Source organism: Nerophis lumbriciformis, linkage group LG32, assembly GCF_033978685.3.
Source record: "Nerophis lumbriciformis linkage group LG32, RoL_Nlum_v2.1, whole genome shotgun sequence".
NCBI lineage: Eukaryota > Metazoa > Chordata > Actinopteri > Syngnathiformes > Syngnathidae > Nerophis > Nerophis lumbriciformis.
Genome location: NC_084579.2, coordinates 28,965,688 through 28,982,848, shown reverse-complemented (window position 1 = coordinate 28,982,848; position 17,161 = coordinate 28,965,688). Strand labels below are relative to the sequence as shown.

At 37.1% G+C, this 17,161-nt stretch overlaps 1 protein-coding gene across 4 annotated transcripts in view; it reads left to right on the top strand.

Annotated features, from left to right (window-relative positions):
• The window catches only part of thbs4b (thrombospondin 4b), a 62,346-nt gene that overhangs the window by 33,996 nt on the left and 11,189 nt on the right, over nucleotides 1-17,161 (top strand). For all 4 annotated transcript variants that reach the window (XR_012049267.1, XM_061927290.2, XM_061927292.2 and 1 more), the window contains 10 exons: nucleotides 2,356-2,493; nucleotides 4,578-4,655; nucleotides 4,730-4,882; nucleotides 4,966-5,070; nucleotides 9,749-9,856; nucleotides 9,928-10,087; nucleotides 13,415-13,533; nucleotides 13,649-13,701; nucleotides 13,786-13,979; nucleotides 16,060-16,238. Coding sequence is in view for 3 of the 4 variants with exons in the window: in XM_061927290.2 (XP_061783274.1) it covers nucleotides 2,356-2,493; nucleotides 4,578-4,655; nucleotides 4,730-4,882; nucleotides 4,966-5,070; nucleotides 9,749-9,856; nucleotides 9,928-10,087; nucleotides 13,415-13,533; nucleotides 13,649-13,701; nucleotides 13,786-13,979; nucleotides 16,060-16,238 (1,287 nt within the window). In the remaining variant the exon portion in view is untranslated. The remainder of the gene's footprint in view (nucleotides 1-2,355; nucleotides 2,494-4,577; nucleotides 4,656-4,729; nucleotides 4,883-4,965; nucleotides 5,071-9,748; nucleotides 9,857-9,927; nucleotides 10,088-13,414; nucleotides 13,534-13,648; nucleotides 13,702-13,785; nucleotides 13,980-16,059; nucleotides 16,239-17,161) is intronic.

Genomic DNA, 17,161 nt, shown 5'->3' with positions numbered 1-17,161 from the left:
TGTGATAACTCCTGGAAATGACTGTCTTGGAATGGCCAAAGGTATAGATATGTGTGTCCAAGTTAAAGGAAACGGAAGGTTGTCTTCTTCTAATAGATTTATTACAATCTTTGGCAAGCTAGGTAATGTTTGCTGTGGTCTAGAACAACATGGCACACAAACAACTATCAGAAATGCAGCCAATATGGTAATGTGTCATGAGACATGCAAAACTAAATTATATACAAAGAGGATAAAAGTAAAGGATATTAAATGAGCTCAAATACACCTACAAACGAGGCATAATGATGCAATATGTACATACAGCTAGCCTAAATAGCATGTTAGCATTGATTAGCTTGCAGTCATGCACTGACCAAATATGCCTGATTTGCACTCCAACAAGTCAATAACATCCACAAAGGTCACCTTTGTGCATTCACGCACAGTATAAAATGTTTGGTAGACAAAATGAGACAAAGTAGGAGTGGAACATTTTACATGTAAGCAAACTGTTGCGTCACAGTCCAGACTATGGTGAGTTCAAGAACCGCCGAAATTAGTAGAACAAAACGATGTTCACCAAATATTGTCATCAGTGAAGCATACACACAAACATATTAAACAATGGGCTTTATAACAACTGGGAAGGTTTGTGTCATGTTTGTCCTCAAACAAAAAACATACTAAAACAAAACAAACATTTTTCTCCCATCATTTTCTATTTTCAATCCTTTTTTTTAAAATGCTCCAGGGAGCCACTAGAGTGGCACTAAAGAGCAGCATGAGGTTGGAGAGCCACGGGTTGCTGACCACCGATCTAGTTAATGGAGAAATGTAGTTAATATTAGAGCTGGCACCCAATGTTATTCAGAAGTATAGATTTTGAATCGACAATCGTTTTGATTCGAGAATCGATTCTGAATCGTGTCATTACCCTCTCGAATCGAATCGAATTGTGTGGTGCCCAAAAAGTCAAAATTCACAGGTGGAACTCAAGACACAAGTGAGCACATGAGAAAGAAAACACAGGACAATCAGAAACAAATTGTGACAGTACCCAGTCCGTACCAGTTCATTCTATTTCTAATTCTTAAATGCAAATCCAAAAACCAACTTTTTTCTATTTTCATTTCTGAAACAAAAGTTGGACAACAATTTAATGACACTTTTTTAAAACGACAATAGGACCCCTGTTGAACAAAGGTGTTACTGTTATGCTAAAAACATGCTAAACGAGAAGGAAAAGCTAAAACACTGCCTCCGGTTCAATTTGTCATCACACAGATAACTACGCATTTTTGCATTTTGGATTAACATAAATAGGATTTTTGTGTTTATTTGGAAAAATGAAAATTCATAAAAGGAAAACAGTACAAAATCCATTTTCATGGCAATATTTGAATGAAAATCAACCCTTATTTGTTTGTTTTAAAATCTGCCATATATAATAAAAATCGAAAAACAGAATTGGAAATAGAATGAACCATGTTCATTCTATTTCCAATTCTTAAACACAAATCAAAAAAAAAATTAGGGCTGTTTTTGATTTGTGTTATGTATGGCAGATTTTAAAACAAACAAATAAGGGTTGATTTTCATTAATATAGAGCTATAAAATTGGTTTTTATGCTGTTTTCCTGTTTTGTTTTTTTTCCAGATAAACACATCAAAAGTTCATCCAAAATGCAAAAATGTGTGGTTATCTGTTTGATGACAAATTGAACCGTAAGCAGTATTTTAGCTTTTCCTTTGCGTTTACCATGTTTTTAGCATAATGGTAACATCTTTGTTTAGCAGGAGTCTTATTGTCGTTTTTAAAAAGTGCCATTAAATTGTTGTCCAACTTTTGTTTCAGAAATGAAAATAGAAAAAATGGCCTGAAATGTGTTTTTTGATTTGCATTTAAGAATTGGTAATAGAATGAACGGAAGGAACACGGACCGTACCCTTCCCCCAAAGGGACGGATTCCAGACATCCCAAAAACAAGGACATTTTCAAAATTTCAAAGCAAAAGGGAGGAATTAGGTCCGACATAAAAAGTAGCTTGGCCAACTGCAAACAGAGAAGTCAGGGTGCCAACCAGAATAGAAGGCCAGTGGAGTTGAGGCAGATTAGATTTTTTTAGATTAGTTTCAATGAAAAAAAGGTCAAAGCAGGCGTCAAAAGGTCTGCTGGAAATAAGACAAAACTTTTTATTTTGTAACATAATCTCACAGTGGGATTATTGAAGGGAACACAGAGTTTTGTGGTATTTAATAAAAGTGAATATGATATAGTCCATTTGTTTCAGCTGGTGACATCGGCAGTGCTTCCCAGATCTCTGGGCTGAAATGCGACCGGTTTCGATTTTTACGCTCTTCTTTTCCTCGCAGTGTCAGTTTAACCCTTGCTTCCCCGGGGTGAAGTGCGTCAACACGGCGCCGGGCTTCCGCTGCGAGGCCTGTCCTCTGGGCTACACAGGCCTGCCAATAGAGGGCGTCGGAGTGCTCTTCGCCCAGACAAACAAACAGGTACAGTCCTTGATGGCGCACAATACATACGCTAGTTTGGTCACTTTATTTACATACCACGTTTGAATATGAAGCATTGCAACCACAACATTATTACCTAAAAGCAGCAGGCAAGAGACTTAGTTAGTTGTTCGATTCCTTACTCAGTCACTCCATCACGAAGGTACTCTGCTAGCCAGTTAGTCCATCCATCCTTTTTCTCCCGCTTGTCACAGGGCCAACACAGACAGACAGACAACATTCACACTCACATTCACACACGAGGGCCAATTTAACCTGTCCCCAGGTGCATGTCCTTAGAGGGGGGAGGAAGCCGTAGTACCCGGTGGGAACCCACACAGTCAAGGGGAAAACGTACAAACTCCACACAGAAAGACCTTGAGCCCGGGGATCAAACCCAGGACCTTCTTAATTGTTGTGAGGCACACCCAGTAACCCCTGTCTCACCGTGCTGCCCTAACCATTTAGTTACATATTTAATTTGCCAGGTAATCAGATTGATTGGTTTATTAGTTAGCTTATCAGTTAGTTAGCTTATCAGTCAGTTTTCACTTAGTTTTACGGTACTTTGCAAATTAGTGAGCTTATCAGTAGGTCAGCTATTCATTCATTTACATAGTTAGATAGATAGATAGATGGATAGATGGATAGATGGATGGATGGATGGATGGATAGATAGATAGATAGATAGATAGATAGATAGATAGATAGATAGATAGATAGATAGATAGATAGATAGATAGATAGATAGGTAGCCAGTTATCCAGTTAATTGACAGATCATTAAGTGGTTTGTTAGTTTTTCGTTTACTTTGCTAATTTATTTACTTATTAGTTAGTTAGCTATTCAGTCATTGATTTAGTCAGTCATTTTTAGATAGTGTGTTTGTTAGTCAGTAAATTAGTCCGTTATTTAGCTATAGTTAGTTGATTGATCAGCAAGTTAGTCCATTAATTCATTACCTAGCTAGTTAGCTAAAAGATCGACAAGTTCGTTTTTTTTGTTCACTTTGCTAATTTGTTAGCTGAACAGTAATGTACCTATTCAGTCATTGGTTTAATTAATTAGTTAGTTAGTTAGTTAGTTAGTTAGTTAGTTAGTTAGTTGGTTAGTTAGTTAGTTAGTTGGTTAGTTAGTTAGTAGATCAATCAACAAGTTAGCTAGCTTTTCGTTTTAATTTTGCTAATTTGTTTGCTTATCCATTAGTTAGCTATTTATTCATTGATGTACTTAGTTACTTAGTTAGATAGTTAGTTAGTTGGTCAGCTGGTCTGCTATTTAGTGATTGAGTGAGTGAGTGAGTTGGTTGGTTGGTTGGTTGGTTAGTTAGTTGGTTAGTTGGTTGGTTGGTTAGTTAGTTGTTAGTTATTTAGTTAGTTGGTTAGTTCACTGATATGTATTTGGTTAGTTGTTTAGTTAGCTGGTTAGTCAAATGATTGGTATTTGGTTAGCTGTTTAGTTAGCTGATTGGTGTGTTGGGCAGTTATTTAGTTAGCTGTTTGGTTGGTTGGTTAGTTAGTTAGTTAGTTAGTTAGTTAGTTAGTTAGTTAGTTGGTTGGTTGGTCATTTAGTTAGTTAATTGATTAGTTAGTTGGTTAGTTGTTAGTTAGATGAGTAGTCAATTAGTTAGCTTATCAGTTAGTCAGCCAATCTTTCATTTATTTAGTTTGTTAGTGAGTTGGTAGTTTACTTTATCAGCTATTTTGCCAGTGTGTCAGTGAGTTAGTCGGTCAGTAATTAGTTTGTTAGCTTGTTATTTTGTTAGTATAGCAGTTGATTAGTGGTCAGGTCACTAATTTAGTATATCATCTGGTTAGTCAATTGGTGGGCATGATAGTCAGTTAGTCCTTATTTTTTCCATCAGTTTGTAAGTCACTCAGTTAGTTAGTCACATTGTTTCGTTAGTTATTGAGTGAGTGAGTAAATAAAGATTGAGTTAGTTTGTTGTTGTTATAAAGTATAACTTTGCAGAAGATCAAGGAAGAAGTCATTCTATTTTGATCCATTGGGCACTTTCACAAAAAATATTTTGTGAAAGTGTTAAATTAGAGGCTCATGTTTCCGACTACCGGGCTTCTTTTCAGGTGTGTGACGACATCGACGAATGCAAAGGACCAAACAATGGCGGCTGCGCGGCCAATTCCGTCTGTCACAATTCTGCGGTGAGACATCACGTGACCACCACCTTCATTTACTAGTAGCAGACGTGTGAGCAGATGTCTTTGCGTCCCCACAGGGCTCGTATAACTGCGGCAGCTGTAAGACGGGCTTCACAGGAGACCAGGTGAAAGGCTGCAAGCCCGAGATCAGCTGTGCTAATAGCCTGACCAACCCTTGCGACATCAACGCCCAGTGTGTCGCTGGGAGGGACGGCTCTATTTCCTGCCAGGTACAGGACAAACCTTCCATATTTTATAAGTAAACATCATCACCATCTTCATACAAGCTGACTGACCTATTTTGATCTCTTAGTGTGGAATCGGCTGGGCTGGAAACGGATACTTATGCGGGAAGGACACCGACATTGATGGATATCCCGATGAGAAACTCAAATGCAAGGACGCTAGTTGTAAAAAGGTAATAGAGGACCTGAACCTGCTGCTTTTACTCTGAAATAAGACATTTCTGTAAATTAGGGATGTGACCATTTGGTCGATTTTTGTGATGACTTTTGATGCCGATCTCAAACGCGGATCCCCTCTCCCTGGCACTGTATTTACTTGTAGTCCCCCGGATGACAAGTGGCTAGCAGCTAATTATGTGTTTACATACTGAGTGTGCAGCAGTTCTCCTAAGTTAATAATAATAATCACCTCCAATACAGCAAATAAACTGCATTTTTAGTATCTTAAGTATCATCTTCAAGTACCATCATTAATAGTGGTGCATTGACCAATCACAACCTTCCGTTTAAAGGAAAGAAAATGTATGCATTATTATCTAAAAATCGAAATAACCTAATAAACCTAAAATACATTATAGTTATTATTTTTACAGTGTTTGTAAATAAATTGCAATATTAAAAAATATATAATTATTTACAGAAAAATGTAATGAATGAAAAAACACACTAATTTCTGTGGTTAAATAATCTGATGTAAATCAATGGAATTACATTAAAATTAATGTCTAATTATAAGTATGTGTTATAATAGTCAATAAAAAATAAGACATGCTTACATAAATGATGCAAAAAGTATAACGATTTGAATTATGACATGCAAAATATCAGACAATACATTAAATACATTAACTATCAGTATGATAAAGGAAAACTATACAAAATGGGTACATATGCAGAAGGAATAAAGAAGATATACAACATTTAAAAAATCAAGTACAAAAATATGCAAAATATCAGGGATAAAAAAAACATTATATACTATTATATACTTTAATAGTGTGGTTAATTTCTGTGGAAGGATGTTCTAGTTTAAAAGAAAAATAATTATTTAGAAGAAAATGAAAACACAAATAATACTACTAATCACCTCCAAAACAGCAAATAAACTGCATTTCTTAGTGTCTTAAGTATCATCATCAAGTAGGATCACTGGAGGACGAAGCTAACATGTTAAACACCGAAATCAAGCCAAGAATAGTTGAGTAGATTAATAAGAGTCTGGAGAGTCTAGAGAGAGAATAAAATAACAGCAACTGTTGGTGTGTCAGCATTGTCACAATCAGTACACAACACGTAAGAGGGCGGATCGATCCATATATCGGTGGTGTCGATACCAAGGGTAGTGTCAGTATATAATCAATACTAAAGTGATTAGGTCGATATTTTTATTTTTTGGAAATAATTTTTTATTGTTGTTTCTACTAATGTTTATAAACTCAAGTCGGGATGTCCGATAATGGCTTTTTGCCGATATCCGATATTCCGATATTGTCCAACTCTTTAATTACCAATACCGATATCAACCGATATATAGAGTCGTGGAATCAACACATTATTATGCCTAATTTGGACAACCAGGTATGGTGAAGATAAGGTACTTTTTTTTTTTAATTAATAAAATAAAATAAGATAAATAAATTAAAAACATTTTTTTGAATAAAAAATAAATTAAAACAATATAAAAACAGTTTACATAGAAACTAGTAATTAATGAAAATTAGTAAAATTAACTGTTAAAGGTTAGTACTATTAGTGGACCAGCAGCACGCACAATCATGTGTGCTTACGGACTGTATCCCTTGCAGACTGTATTGATATATATTGATATATAATGTAGGAACCAGAATATTAATAACAGAAAGAAACAACCCTTTTGTGTGAATGAGTGTGAATGAGTGTAAATTGGGGAGGGAGGTTTTTTGGGTTGGTGCACTAATTGTAAGTGTATCTTGTGTTTTTTATGTTGATTTAATAAAAAAATTAAAAAAATAAAATAATTTAAAAAACGATACCGATAATTAAAAAAACGATACCGATAATTTCCGATTTTACATTTTAACGCATTTATCGGCCGATAATATCCTAGACGGGGGAGGACTTTAAGGTTTTAAATGTGTAGAAGAGAGTAGTTTTTTTCTTTTGTTAAGTTATTGTGCACTGTTGATTTTGTTTTGGGTTTGGGTTGATGGGTTTTGCTTAAACAATTGTAGGTAATAAAACAGAATAAGGAAGTACTTAAATATTGTGTTGATATTGTTAAACTGTCAATACCATTTAGCATGAATAAATAGAAACATTTACAGCTAATAAGTGTGATCTTTATCGGTATTGGTATCAGCCAGTGGTGTGCAGTCAGGGCCAGCAAGGCCTTCTCTGCTGGCCTAACATAGCCGGAAATCATGATCGTAAGTAAAGATAAAAGTAATTTTTAATTGACTTTCCCTAAATATCTAAAAGTATTCATATTCTCTTCACGTCATATTAAGTTCCTTCCAGTGCCTTTGTTTTTAGTTTAGAGTTTGTATCCAATCAGAATTCAGCTAGCTTATGTTGCCATGCTGTACCAAATCTGCCCGGGGCCTTCAGAATCAACAATGTATGTGCACTGTAAGTGAACGGGCACATACAGTTGATAGATAATTGCCATAGCCAATCAGATCGCGAGTTGTTGTCAGTAAGGCCTTCTAGATGGTCTCACGTTGAACGTGACGATTAGGCGTCTGTGATTGGATACTCACCGGGACCGTTAGCGGATGAATTTGAGAACACATAGAGTTGAGAGACAGTTGCGATTGCCAATCAGATCACAAGTTGTTGGCAATAGCCTATATACCGTATTTTTCAGAGTATAAGTCGCACCTGCCGAAAATGCATAATAAAGAAGGAAAAAAACATACATAAATCGCACTGGAGCCCGGCCAAACTATGAAAAAAACTGCGACTTATAGTCCGAAAAATACGGTAGGTAACGAGACTGTGATTGGATACTCACTTGTCCAATCACAAGTTGTGATTTACGAAAGCAGAAAGTGGCACCAGAGCTATACCCGGCCAGCGGAGAAATCAGTGACACTCACTCTTTTAACCCACAGAGAAGGAGAACGAAACGTTGATTAGGTGGCAGACAGGCCCGGCCCTAACCAATCTGGCGCCCTAGGCAAGATTTTAGGTGGCGCCCCCCCCCACATCGGCAGTGAAGTGTATATACTCACAAGAAACCGAATAGCTTTGTCTTTGACCTTTTTTTTACTTAAAGAAAGCAAATTAACAATCAGAATAGTTAACAAGATAAAAAAAAATATGAATAAATAAATGAATGCAAAAAATAAAAAATGAATATATGAAATACAATATTTTTTACATACATATTGCTTAATTAACATTAATGATGTGCACTTTAACAACTAGGCTTACAACTATACCTAATATATAAAGGGGTGGAAAAGTGACTATTACCTGCAGGGCAAACATTAGCTAACCAGAAGGCAATAACAATGTAAACAAAAAACACCTGCTTAAAAGATCTAATACAAATGTCCCTGAGGAATGTAAGGTGGGAGTACTGTAATTACCTAACGTTACATTATTATTTTCCATAACAATTTAGCCCCCTCCACAATTAACCCGACGTTAAAACAGAACTAGCTATTTATTGATTAGCAATTGCCGAATCATGCAACATTAGCTTAATGCTAAAAAGCCAGGTTACTATCACATTCTGTAACAGACAAATAATTTCATGTAGGCTAACGTTACCTACCTGCTACCTCTGTCTTTTCTCGTTTCTCCTCCTCTTCTTTTCTCTTTTTTCTTCCCTGGGCACCTGACAGTTTTGGCCGTTTTGACATCTTGTGTTGATTTTTTGATGTGGTGACGTCCAAAAAGAGTCATGATACGGGAAGGGAGGGGGTGCACCGTGGGGGGGGGGGGGGGGGGGGGCGTAATGATGTAACAAATAATATTTCTATTATATAGGCTTTACTTTGCATTTTAATTAACGAGGGATTATTTTTTGCATTTAGAAATAATAGTACCAACTTTTTTTTTTTCTCCAACATTTGTGGCACTGGCGTGGCGCCCCCTAATGGACGGCGCCCTTAGCATTTGCCTATACGGCCTATGCCACGGGCCGGCCCTGGTGGCAGATATACGTATATTTGCAAGGCCATTTTCAAGAAGGATATTTAAAGAGAAATTACATCTTGTGAGACGATGTCGGCCAACCCCGGAAGCTAGCTCAGCTGTTCTAGCGATGAAATGGGGAAATACCCGCCATTTCCACTCAAATCAACCGACGTCAAATGGGTTTTACAAACTGTGAGTTCAAATATTTTATTTCTTTATTTTTTTACGTTTAATATGTTTTTGGCAATTTTAATTTTGACAGTGCCACATAAGATATCTTTTAATTGCTAATGCGGATTTATTGATTTTTAAATGCGCCAGAAAATAACCCGTTTTGTACACTGTTGATGTGTTTCAATCCGCAGTAGGGCGTAAATGTGTTTCTGTATCGTATTTCTCCAGCAATGGTCATGTGGTGACATAAATAATGGTATTTTGAGAGGTAATCATTGAAGTCGGATAACACTGATGGCCTAGGTGGGAAACGCACGGCCCGCCACTGGTATCAACCGATCTCATTCATGGATGATTGGTATCGGAAACGGCAGTATAAAACCCTGATCAAAACATCTCTATCGTAAATCAGAACATTTTAACCATCTGTTTGGTGTGAAAGAGTTACATGACTGATAAAGATGCAGTTCACCAACTTCACCTCTAGGTAGAGCAACTACACATCCATATACTGTACGATGTGGTCTACAAAGTTTGCCGATGTCTTGACAGGACAACTGCATCTTCGTTCCAAACTCCGGCCAAGAGGACGCCGACAGAGACGGCCAAGGAGACGCCTGCGACGACGACGCGGACGGCGACGGCATACCGAACGAGCAGGTCTTTTGTTAAGTTCGGACAGCAGCGCAAACCCAGGCAAACGCCTTCATTCGTTTTTTGTGTCTTTTTAGGACAACTGCTGGTTAAGACCCAACTTGGACCAGAGGAACAGCGACAAGGACACGCACGGAGACGCCTGCGACAACTGCCGCATGGTGGAGAACCCCGACCAGAGGGACACAGATGGCGACGGCAAAGGGGACGCCTGCGATGACGACATGGACGGAGACGGTACGCAATAATAGTGACGCTAGTCTTGCATAAGCAGCATCATGTAGCCCTATCACCTCTATATTTAGGTTCCACATGCGTATACTAATGCTCTGCATGCTTCCTCATGTAGCATCCTAAAATGAGAGGAGGAAAAAAAAAAAAGGTCTGGCCCCAAACTGAAAAAGGGGCTTCAATCGTTCACCAGTGTGATTACATCTATAAACCCCCACAGGACTAAAAAAAAAAATTCTCTATTGCTTCTCTTTGACCTTTATGCATTTATAGTGCTGATGCTGCCTCACTGAACGAATTTACTTAAAAAAAACCACATCCTTTAAGTGCAGAGCAACAGTGCGTCCTAGTGGTGCATTGACAAATAACAACCTTCCGTTTAAAGCAGGGGTGTCAAACTCAAATACAGAGTGGGCCAAAATTTAAAACTGAACAAAGCCGCGGGCCAAGGTTGAACAAATTAACCTTTTAATAGGGACCCAAACAAGTTGTGCATTGAATATTGAACAAGCAAGGCTTATATAACTTTATAGTGACATGCAAAATCGAGTTTCAAATAATAATAATAATTAAAAAATATCAATGGCATATCAAATAAAATTTAAATAAAAATTGAATGCCTCTTTTCTATTTGCAACCTTCTGAGGTAAATATCAAAATGAACTTTTTCCACAGGCTAATAATAAATTTGAAAATAAAATAAAAATAATGAATGAATCAAACATTCAAGCCTTGAAGTAGCAAGAGAAAGTGCATGAATAAAACGTTAATTATTGCTCAGTTTGCTACACTGCTTTGCTTTAACACTGAATATGGAACAAGCAACGCTTATATAACTTAATAGTGCAAAATCAACTTTCAAAAAACAAACGAAAAAACATCAATGGTATATTAAATTTAAAAAAAATAAAAAAAATTGAATGCCTCTTTTCTATTTGCAGCCTTCTGAGGTAAATATCAACATTAACTTGGTGGGCGGGGGCGGGGTTTGGTGGTAGCACGGGGTGTATATTGCAGCGTCCCGGAAGAGTTAGTGCTGCAAGGGGTTCTGGGTATTTGTTCTGTTGTGTTTATGTTGTGTTACGGTGCGGATGTTCTCCCGAAATGTGTTTGTCATTCTTGTTTGGTGTGGGTTCACAGTGTGGCGCATATTTGTAACAGTGTTAAAGTTGTTTATACGGCCACCCTCAGTGTGACCTGTATGGCTGTTGACCAACTATGCCTTGCATTCACGAGTGTGTGTAAGAGCGGCATATAGTATGTGACTGGGCCGGCACGCTGTTTGTATGGAGGAAAAGCGGACGTGATGACAGGTTGTAGAGGACGCTGAAGGCAGTGCCTTTAAGGCACGCCCCCAATTATGTTGTCCGGGTGGAAGTCGGGAGAAATTCGGGAGAATGGTTGCCCCGGGAGATTTTCGGGAGGGGCTCTGAAATCCGGTAGTCTCCCGGGAAATTTGGGAGGGTTGGCAAATATGAGTATTAGCGGTGAAACAGCGGCACCGCCGCTGTATAATACCGGCGGGCCAGCTCTAATGTTAATTTGATATTGCCTCAAGGGCCAAATGAAATTACACGGCGGGCCAGATTTGGCCCGCAGGCCAGAGTTTGACACCCATGGTTTAAAGGAAAGAAAATGTATGCATTATTATCTAAAAATCAAAATAACCTAACAAACCTAATATACATTATTGTAATTATTTTTACAGTGTTTGTAAATAATTTGCAATATTAAAAAAATAAGAATTCCTTACAGAAAAATGCAATGAATGGAAAATACACACTAATTTATGTGATTAAATAATCTGATGTAAATCAGAATTAGAAATACTTTATTAATCCCAGAGGTGAAATTAAGATTTTTTCAGCACAATCCCATTCAAGATCAGATAAACATTACAGGGAGACAGAACAGGATCGTTGATGGGTCTGTCAACTTCCGGCACCCCTTACAAAAAAGTTGAGAAACAGGTAAAAGTTGGGGGGGTGGTGAGAAAAAAAAAAATTCAGTCTAAGCTTGGGCACCTGCAGAAGGGGTCCAGACTGAGCCCAGGGGTGGAAAAAACTCACAGCCATAGCACACATAAGCATGTGTGTAAGAGGGAAACATCAAAGAACACAAAGGACATGAAATACATTAAAATAGCAGAATTGATGCAACCAGCCATTGCTACATACAGCTAGCTACAAAAGCAAAAATAAAAACCAAAAAAAAAACATTTACACTGTAGTGGCCTCTGCTGTGTTCCACACCATCGTCTGCTGGGGTGGAGGAAGCATGGCCAGAGACTGGAGCAGACCCAACAAAGTAACCAAGAGAGCCGACTCCACCCTCGGCCGCCCACTAACTCTTGGCCTGTGTCCAGTCCGCATGGATGAGCGAGGATGCGTCTAAGGACACCGAGGTGTCCGATACCTGCTCATTCAGCCAAGACACCGTGAAGCTCCGCAGCCCTGTCTCTTCATCCGCAAAACAATAGAATTACAGTCCAAGTAATGTCTAATTATAAGAATATGTTATAATAGTCAATACAAATAAGATATGGATACATAAATGATACAAAAAGTATAACAATTTAAAAAATGTCATACAAAATATCAGACAATATATTAACTGTCAGTAGGTAAAGGAAAACTATACCAAATGGGTGGCATTGTCACGACTGGGGCTGTGGCGAGGTTTGTTCTCCCGAGGTGCAAGTGATTTGGACCAGACATGGCGTGAAGGTGAATACATGATTTATTTTAACACTATATATCAAAAAGGAACAAACGAAAAGCGCGCACAATGGCGGAGGTACAAAACTTGCACATAGGCAGAAACTGTGAACAATTAAACAAAAACACTAACTGTGGCATTAATAAACAAAAATCTTACTTGGCATGGACTATGAAGTGCGCAGAGGTATGTCGCCAGCAAGACAAACTGAAAACAATGAACTTAAATACTACAGACATGATTAACGAAATCAGGTGCGTGACTCAAAACGTGAAACAGGTGCGTGACGTGACAGGTGAAAACTAATGGTTGCTATGGTGACAAACAAACAAAAGTGCACAAAAAGTCCAAAAACAAAACCGAACATGACTAAAACAAAACATGATCACACAGACATGACAGGTATATGCAGAAGGAATAAAGGAGATTTACAACATTTAAAAAGTTAAGTACAAAAATATGCAAAATATCAGGGATAAAAAAACTAGATACTATTATACGCTTAAATAGTATGGTTAATTTCTGTGGAAGGATGTTCTAGTTTAAAAGAAAAATAATTATTTAGAAGATAATGAAAACACAAATGATTGACTGATGGTGTGAGCGGGTCATCAGGCTTGAAGAACTTTCTGGACAACTGCCAGCTCGTCCAGAACCGAGACCAGTTGGACCGCGATGGAGACGGTGTGGGAGACGCCTGCGACAGCTGCCCGGACATCCCCAACCCAAACCAGGTTAGTGGATAAGGAACCCTTTGACCTTGGACCTAACCCAAGTCCTTAAAGGCCATACAAGATCTATATTTAATAATAATAGTAAAGCACTCAAACATAATTGATCTGCTTTCAGTCTGATGTGGACAACGATCTTGTGGGTGACTCCTGTGACACAAACCAGGACAGGTACCGAGCCTGTGATTAATGAATTAATATTTATAAACAATTATCATTGTTGCTAACAACACATTTATCCCCTATCCCCTTCAGCGATGGAGACGGTCACCAGGACTCCAAGGATAATTGCCCCTACGTGATCAACAGCTCCCAGCTAGACAGCGACAAAGACGGGTTGGGAGACGAGTGCGACGACGACGACGACAATGACGGAATCCCCGATTCCATTCCGCCCGGCCCAGACAACTGCAGACTGGTTCCTAACCCTGACCAGACGGATGACAACAGTCAGTAGCAACACAATGAAATGTTCAATACATGCAATTTGGATTGTCACTATTTCAGCCTCGAGCTTTGTTAAGCAGAATTCATCCCAATTTAAGGGCAATTTCTTAATTTTTGGGGCAATTTTATGACTCATAGTGAGTCTCGGTTGAGAGTGAGACCTCCCGAGAAGATCTTTTTTGTGCTTACGTAACAAATGTGATGAAGTTATTTAAGATGTCCACAAGGGCTGCAGTGGAATTATTGCATAAAAAAGCAATTACAGGCAGCGACTAAAAACTTGGGTTGAAAGTTTTCTACTTTCTCTTACTGTCTGTTTAAAGCTTTAAAAAATCATTTTATTATCCATGTATATACTGTATATATATATATATATATATATGTGCGTTAGGTCAGGAAAAACACAGAGGCTATATCATCCCTACAAGCTTGTTTTGCAGGTTTCCCTCGACCTCGACTATATATATATATATATGTATATATATATACATATATATATATATATATATATATATATATATATATATATATATATATATATATATATATATATATATATATATATATATATTAGGGCTGCAACAACTAATCGATTAAATCGATTAAAATCGATTATAAAAATAGTTGGCGATTAATTTAGTCTTCGATTCGTTGGATCTATGCTATGCGCATGCACAGAGGCAATATTTTATTTTCATTTTAAAATGTTTTATTTATTTATTTATTTTTATATATAAACCTTTATTTATAAACTGCAACAAGTACAAACAGCTGAGAAACAATAATCAAAATAAGTATGGTGCTAGTATGCTGGTTTTTTTTCAATAAAATATTGGAAAGGATAGACATGTAGTTATCCGATTATTAATCGAAGTAATAATCGACAGATTAATCAATTATCAAATTAATCGTTAGTTGCAGCCCTAATATATATATATATATATATATATATATATATATATATATATATATATATATATATATATTTATATATGTGTGTGTGTGTGTGTGTGTGTGTGTGTGTAGTTGAGGTTTCTGTAGTTTGTCCGTTATACAGTGCTCAATACTGGGGTAGAGGGGAATATATGTTAGGTCAGGAAAAAACACAAAGGCTATTTCATCCCGACAAGCCTGTTTCGCAAGTTTCCCTGCTATTCAGGGAATTTGTCAAAAAAAAAAAAAAATACCCCGAAGGGAATAAGCGGTAGAAAATGGATGGATGGATGGATGGATAATAAAATAATCCCCTGAAGAGCAGGCAAAGGCTTGTAAGGGTGAAATAGCCTCTGTGTTTCTTCCTGACCTAACGTGTATATATATATATATATATATATATATATATTGCCATATAATAAAACATGATATGGCAAATTATACATACAATGAGTCAACACTGCCAAAATAAAATAAAAAACTGAACAGCAAAACAAATCCCGAGGATATATTAACAGACTGCAAATAAAGACCACAAACAATATAGATTATAGATAGATCATTATAATTTCTTATAATTTAATATGTGATGTATTTAATTCTATACAGTATTTGAGTATATAACCCAGCAGAGTCTGCAATTTAGTTCAACAAGAGTTCTGGAACTCTTGTTTTTTGTTACAACACATATTAGCGATGCCGCTCGTTGCTAGGCAGGGTCTCGCGGGTGAATTTCAGGATTATCATACATTTATCCACATGAACTTTTTCTCGTAAATGGTTGCTCAGTATTGAATACATTTTAGAAGACAGAAAAAGAGTGTTGAGTCAGAGTTCCCTAATGCAGCGTCCCTAGCAAAGTGTCGAGGCATGCAGCTAAATGTGTGTACCGGTGGATGGATGAGCTGTCAATGGCAATTATAGTGTGCTTGCACACTCTCAGCAGTAATTGCCTCCCTCCCCTCGTCAAATAATCCATCCCATCGGACAGATTCTAGGCAGGGTGCAGGCCCGAGTGAGCGCTAACAAATGAACGTCAAATTAAAACGGATGTGACACTTTCGGCTTTGTTGTGCTGCTATATTATGGATAACCTTTTTAAGAAGCATTAGTGTCCTTAAAGCTCCAATGACTCCTTTGTTTCCTCAGATGACGGCGTCGGAGACATTTGCGAGTCCGACTTTGATCAGGACAAAGTGATCGACACAATCGACAATTGCCCCGAGAACGCTGAAGTCACCTTGACAGACTTCAGGGCCTTCCAGACAGTGGTGCTGGACCCGGAGGGCGATGCTCAGATTGACCCCAACTGGGTCGTTCTGAACCAGGTGAGTTGATAAATCACAATTAAATACAGCTCTTGTATTGGATGTCCTTAGATTGTATTTTTGATGTACTGTATGTGGATTATAAATTATAAATATGTTGTTGTTGTCTGTGCATTTTTACGAGTTGAACTAGAAATGCATGGATGTAGAGGACTACAATATGTTCATAATATATTTAAGAAAATTAACTCTTAAACGTGTTGAATATACAAAGTAAATAATATTTGTGTATATATATATATATATATATATGTATATATATATATATATATATATATATATATATATATATATATATATATATATATACATATATATATATATATATATATATATATATATATATATATATATATATATATACATATATATATATATATATATATATACAGTACAGGCCAAAAGTTTGGACACACCTTCTCATTCACTGCGTTTTCTTTATTTTCATGACTATTTACATTGTAGATTGTCACTGAAGGCATCAAAACTATGAATGAACACATGTGGAGTTATGTACTTAACTAAAAAGGTGAAATAACTGAAAACCTGTTTTATATTGTAGTTTCTTCAAAATAGCCACCCTTTGCCTGATTACTTTTTTGCACACTCTTGGCATTCTCTCGATGAGCTTCAAGAGGTAGTCACCTGAAATGGGTTTCACTTCACAGGTGTGCTTGAAGCTCATCAAGAGAATGCCAAGAGTGTGCAAAGCAGTCATCAGAGCAAAGGGTGGCTATTTTGAAGAAACTACAATATAAAACATTTTTTCAGTTATTTCATCTTTTTTTGTTAAGTACATAACTCCACATGCCATCAGTGACAATCTACAATGTAACGTTGCCAACCAACCTATCACCAGGTGCATGTCTCAGACTACCAGAAAACATTTGTATAAAAAAAATATTTTTGATGAATAATTTGAT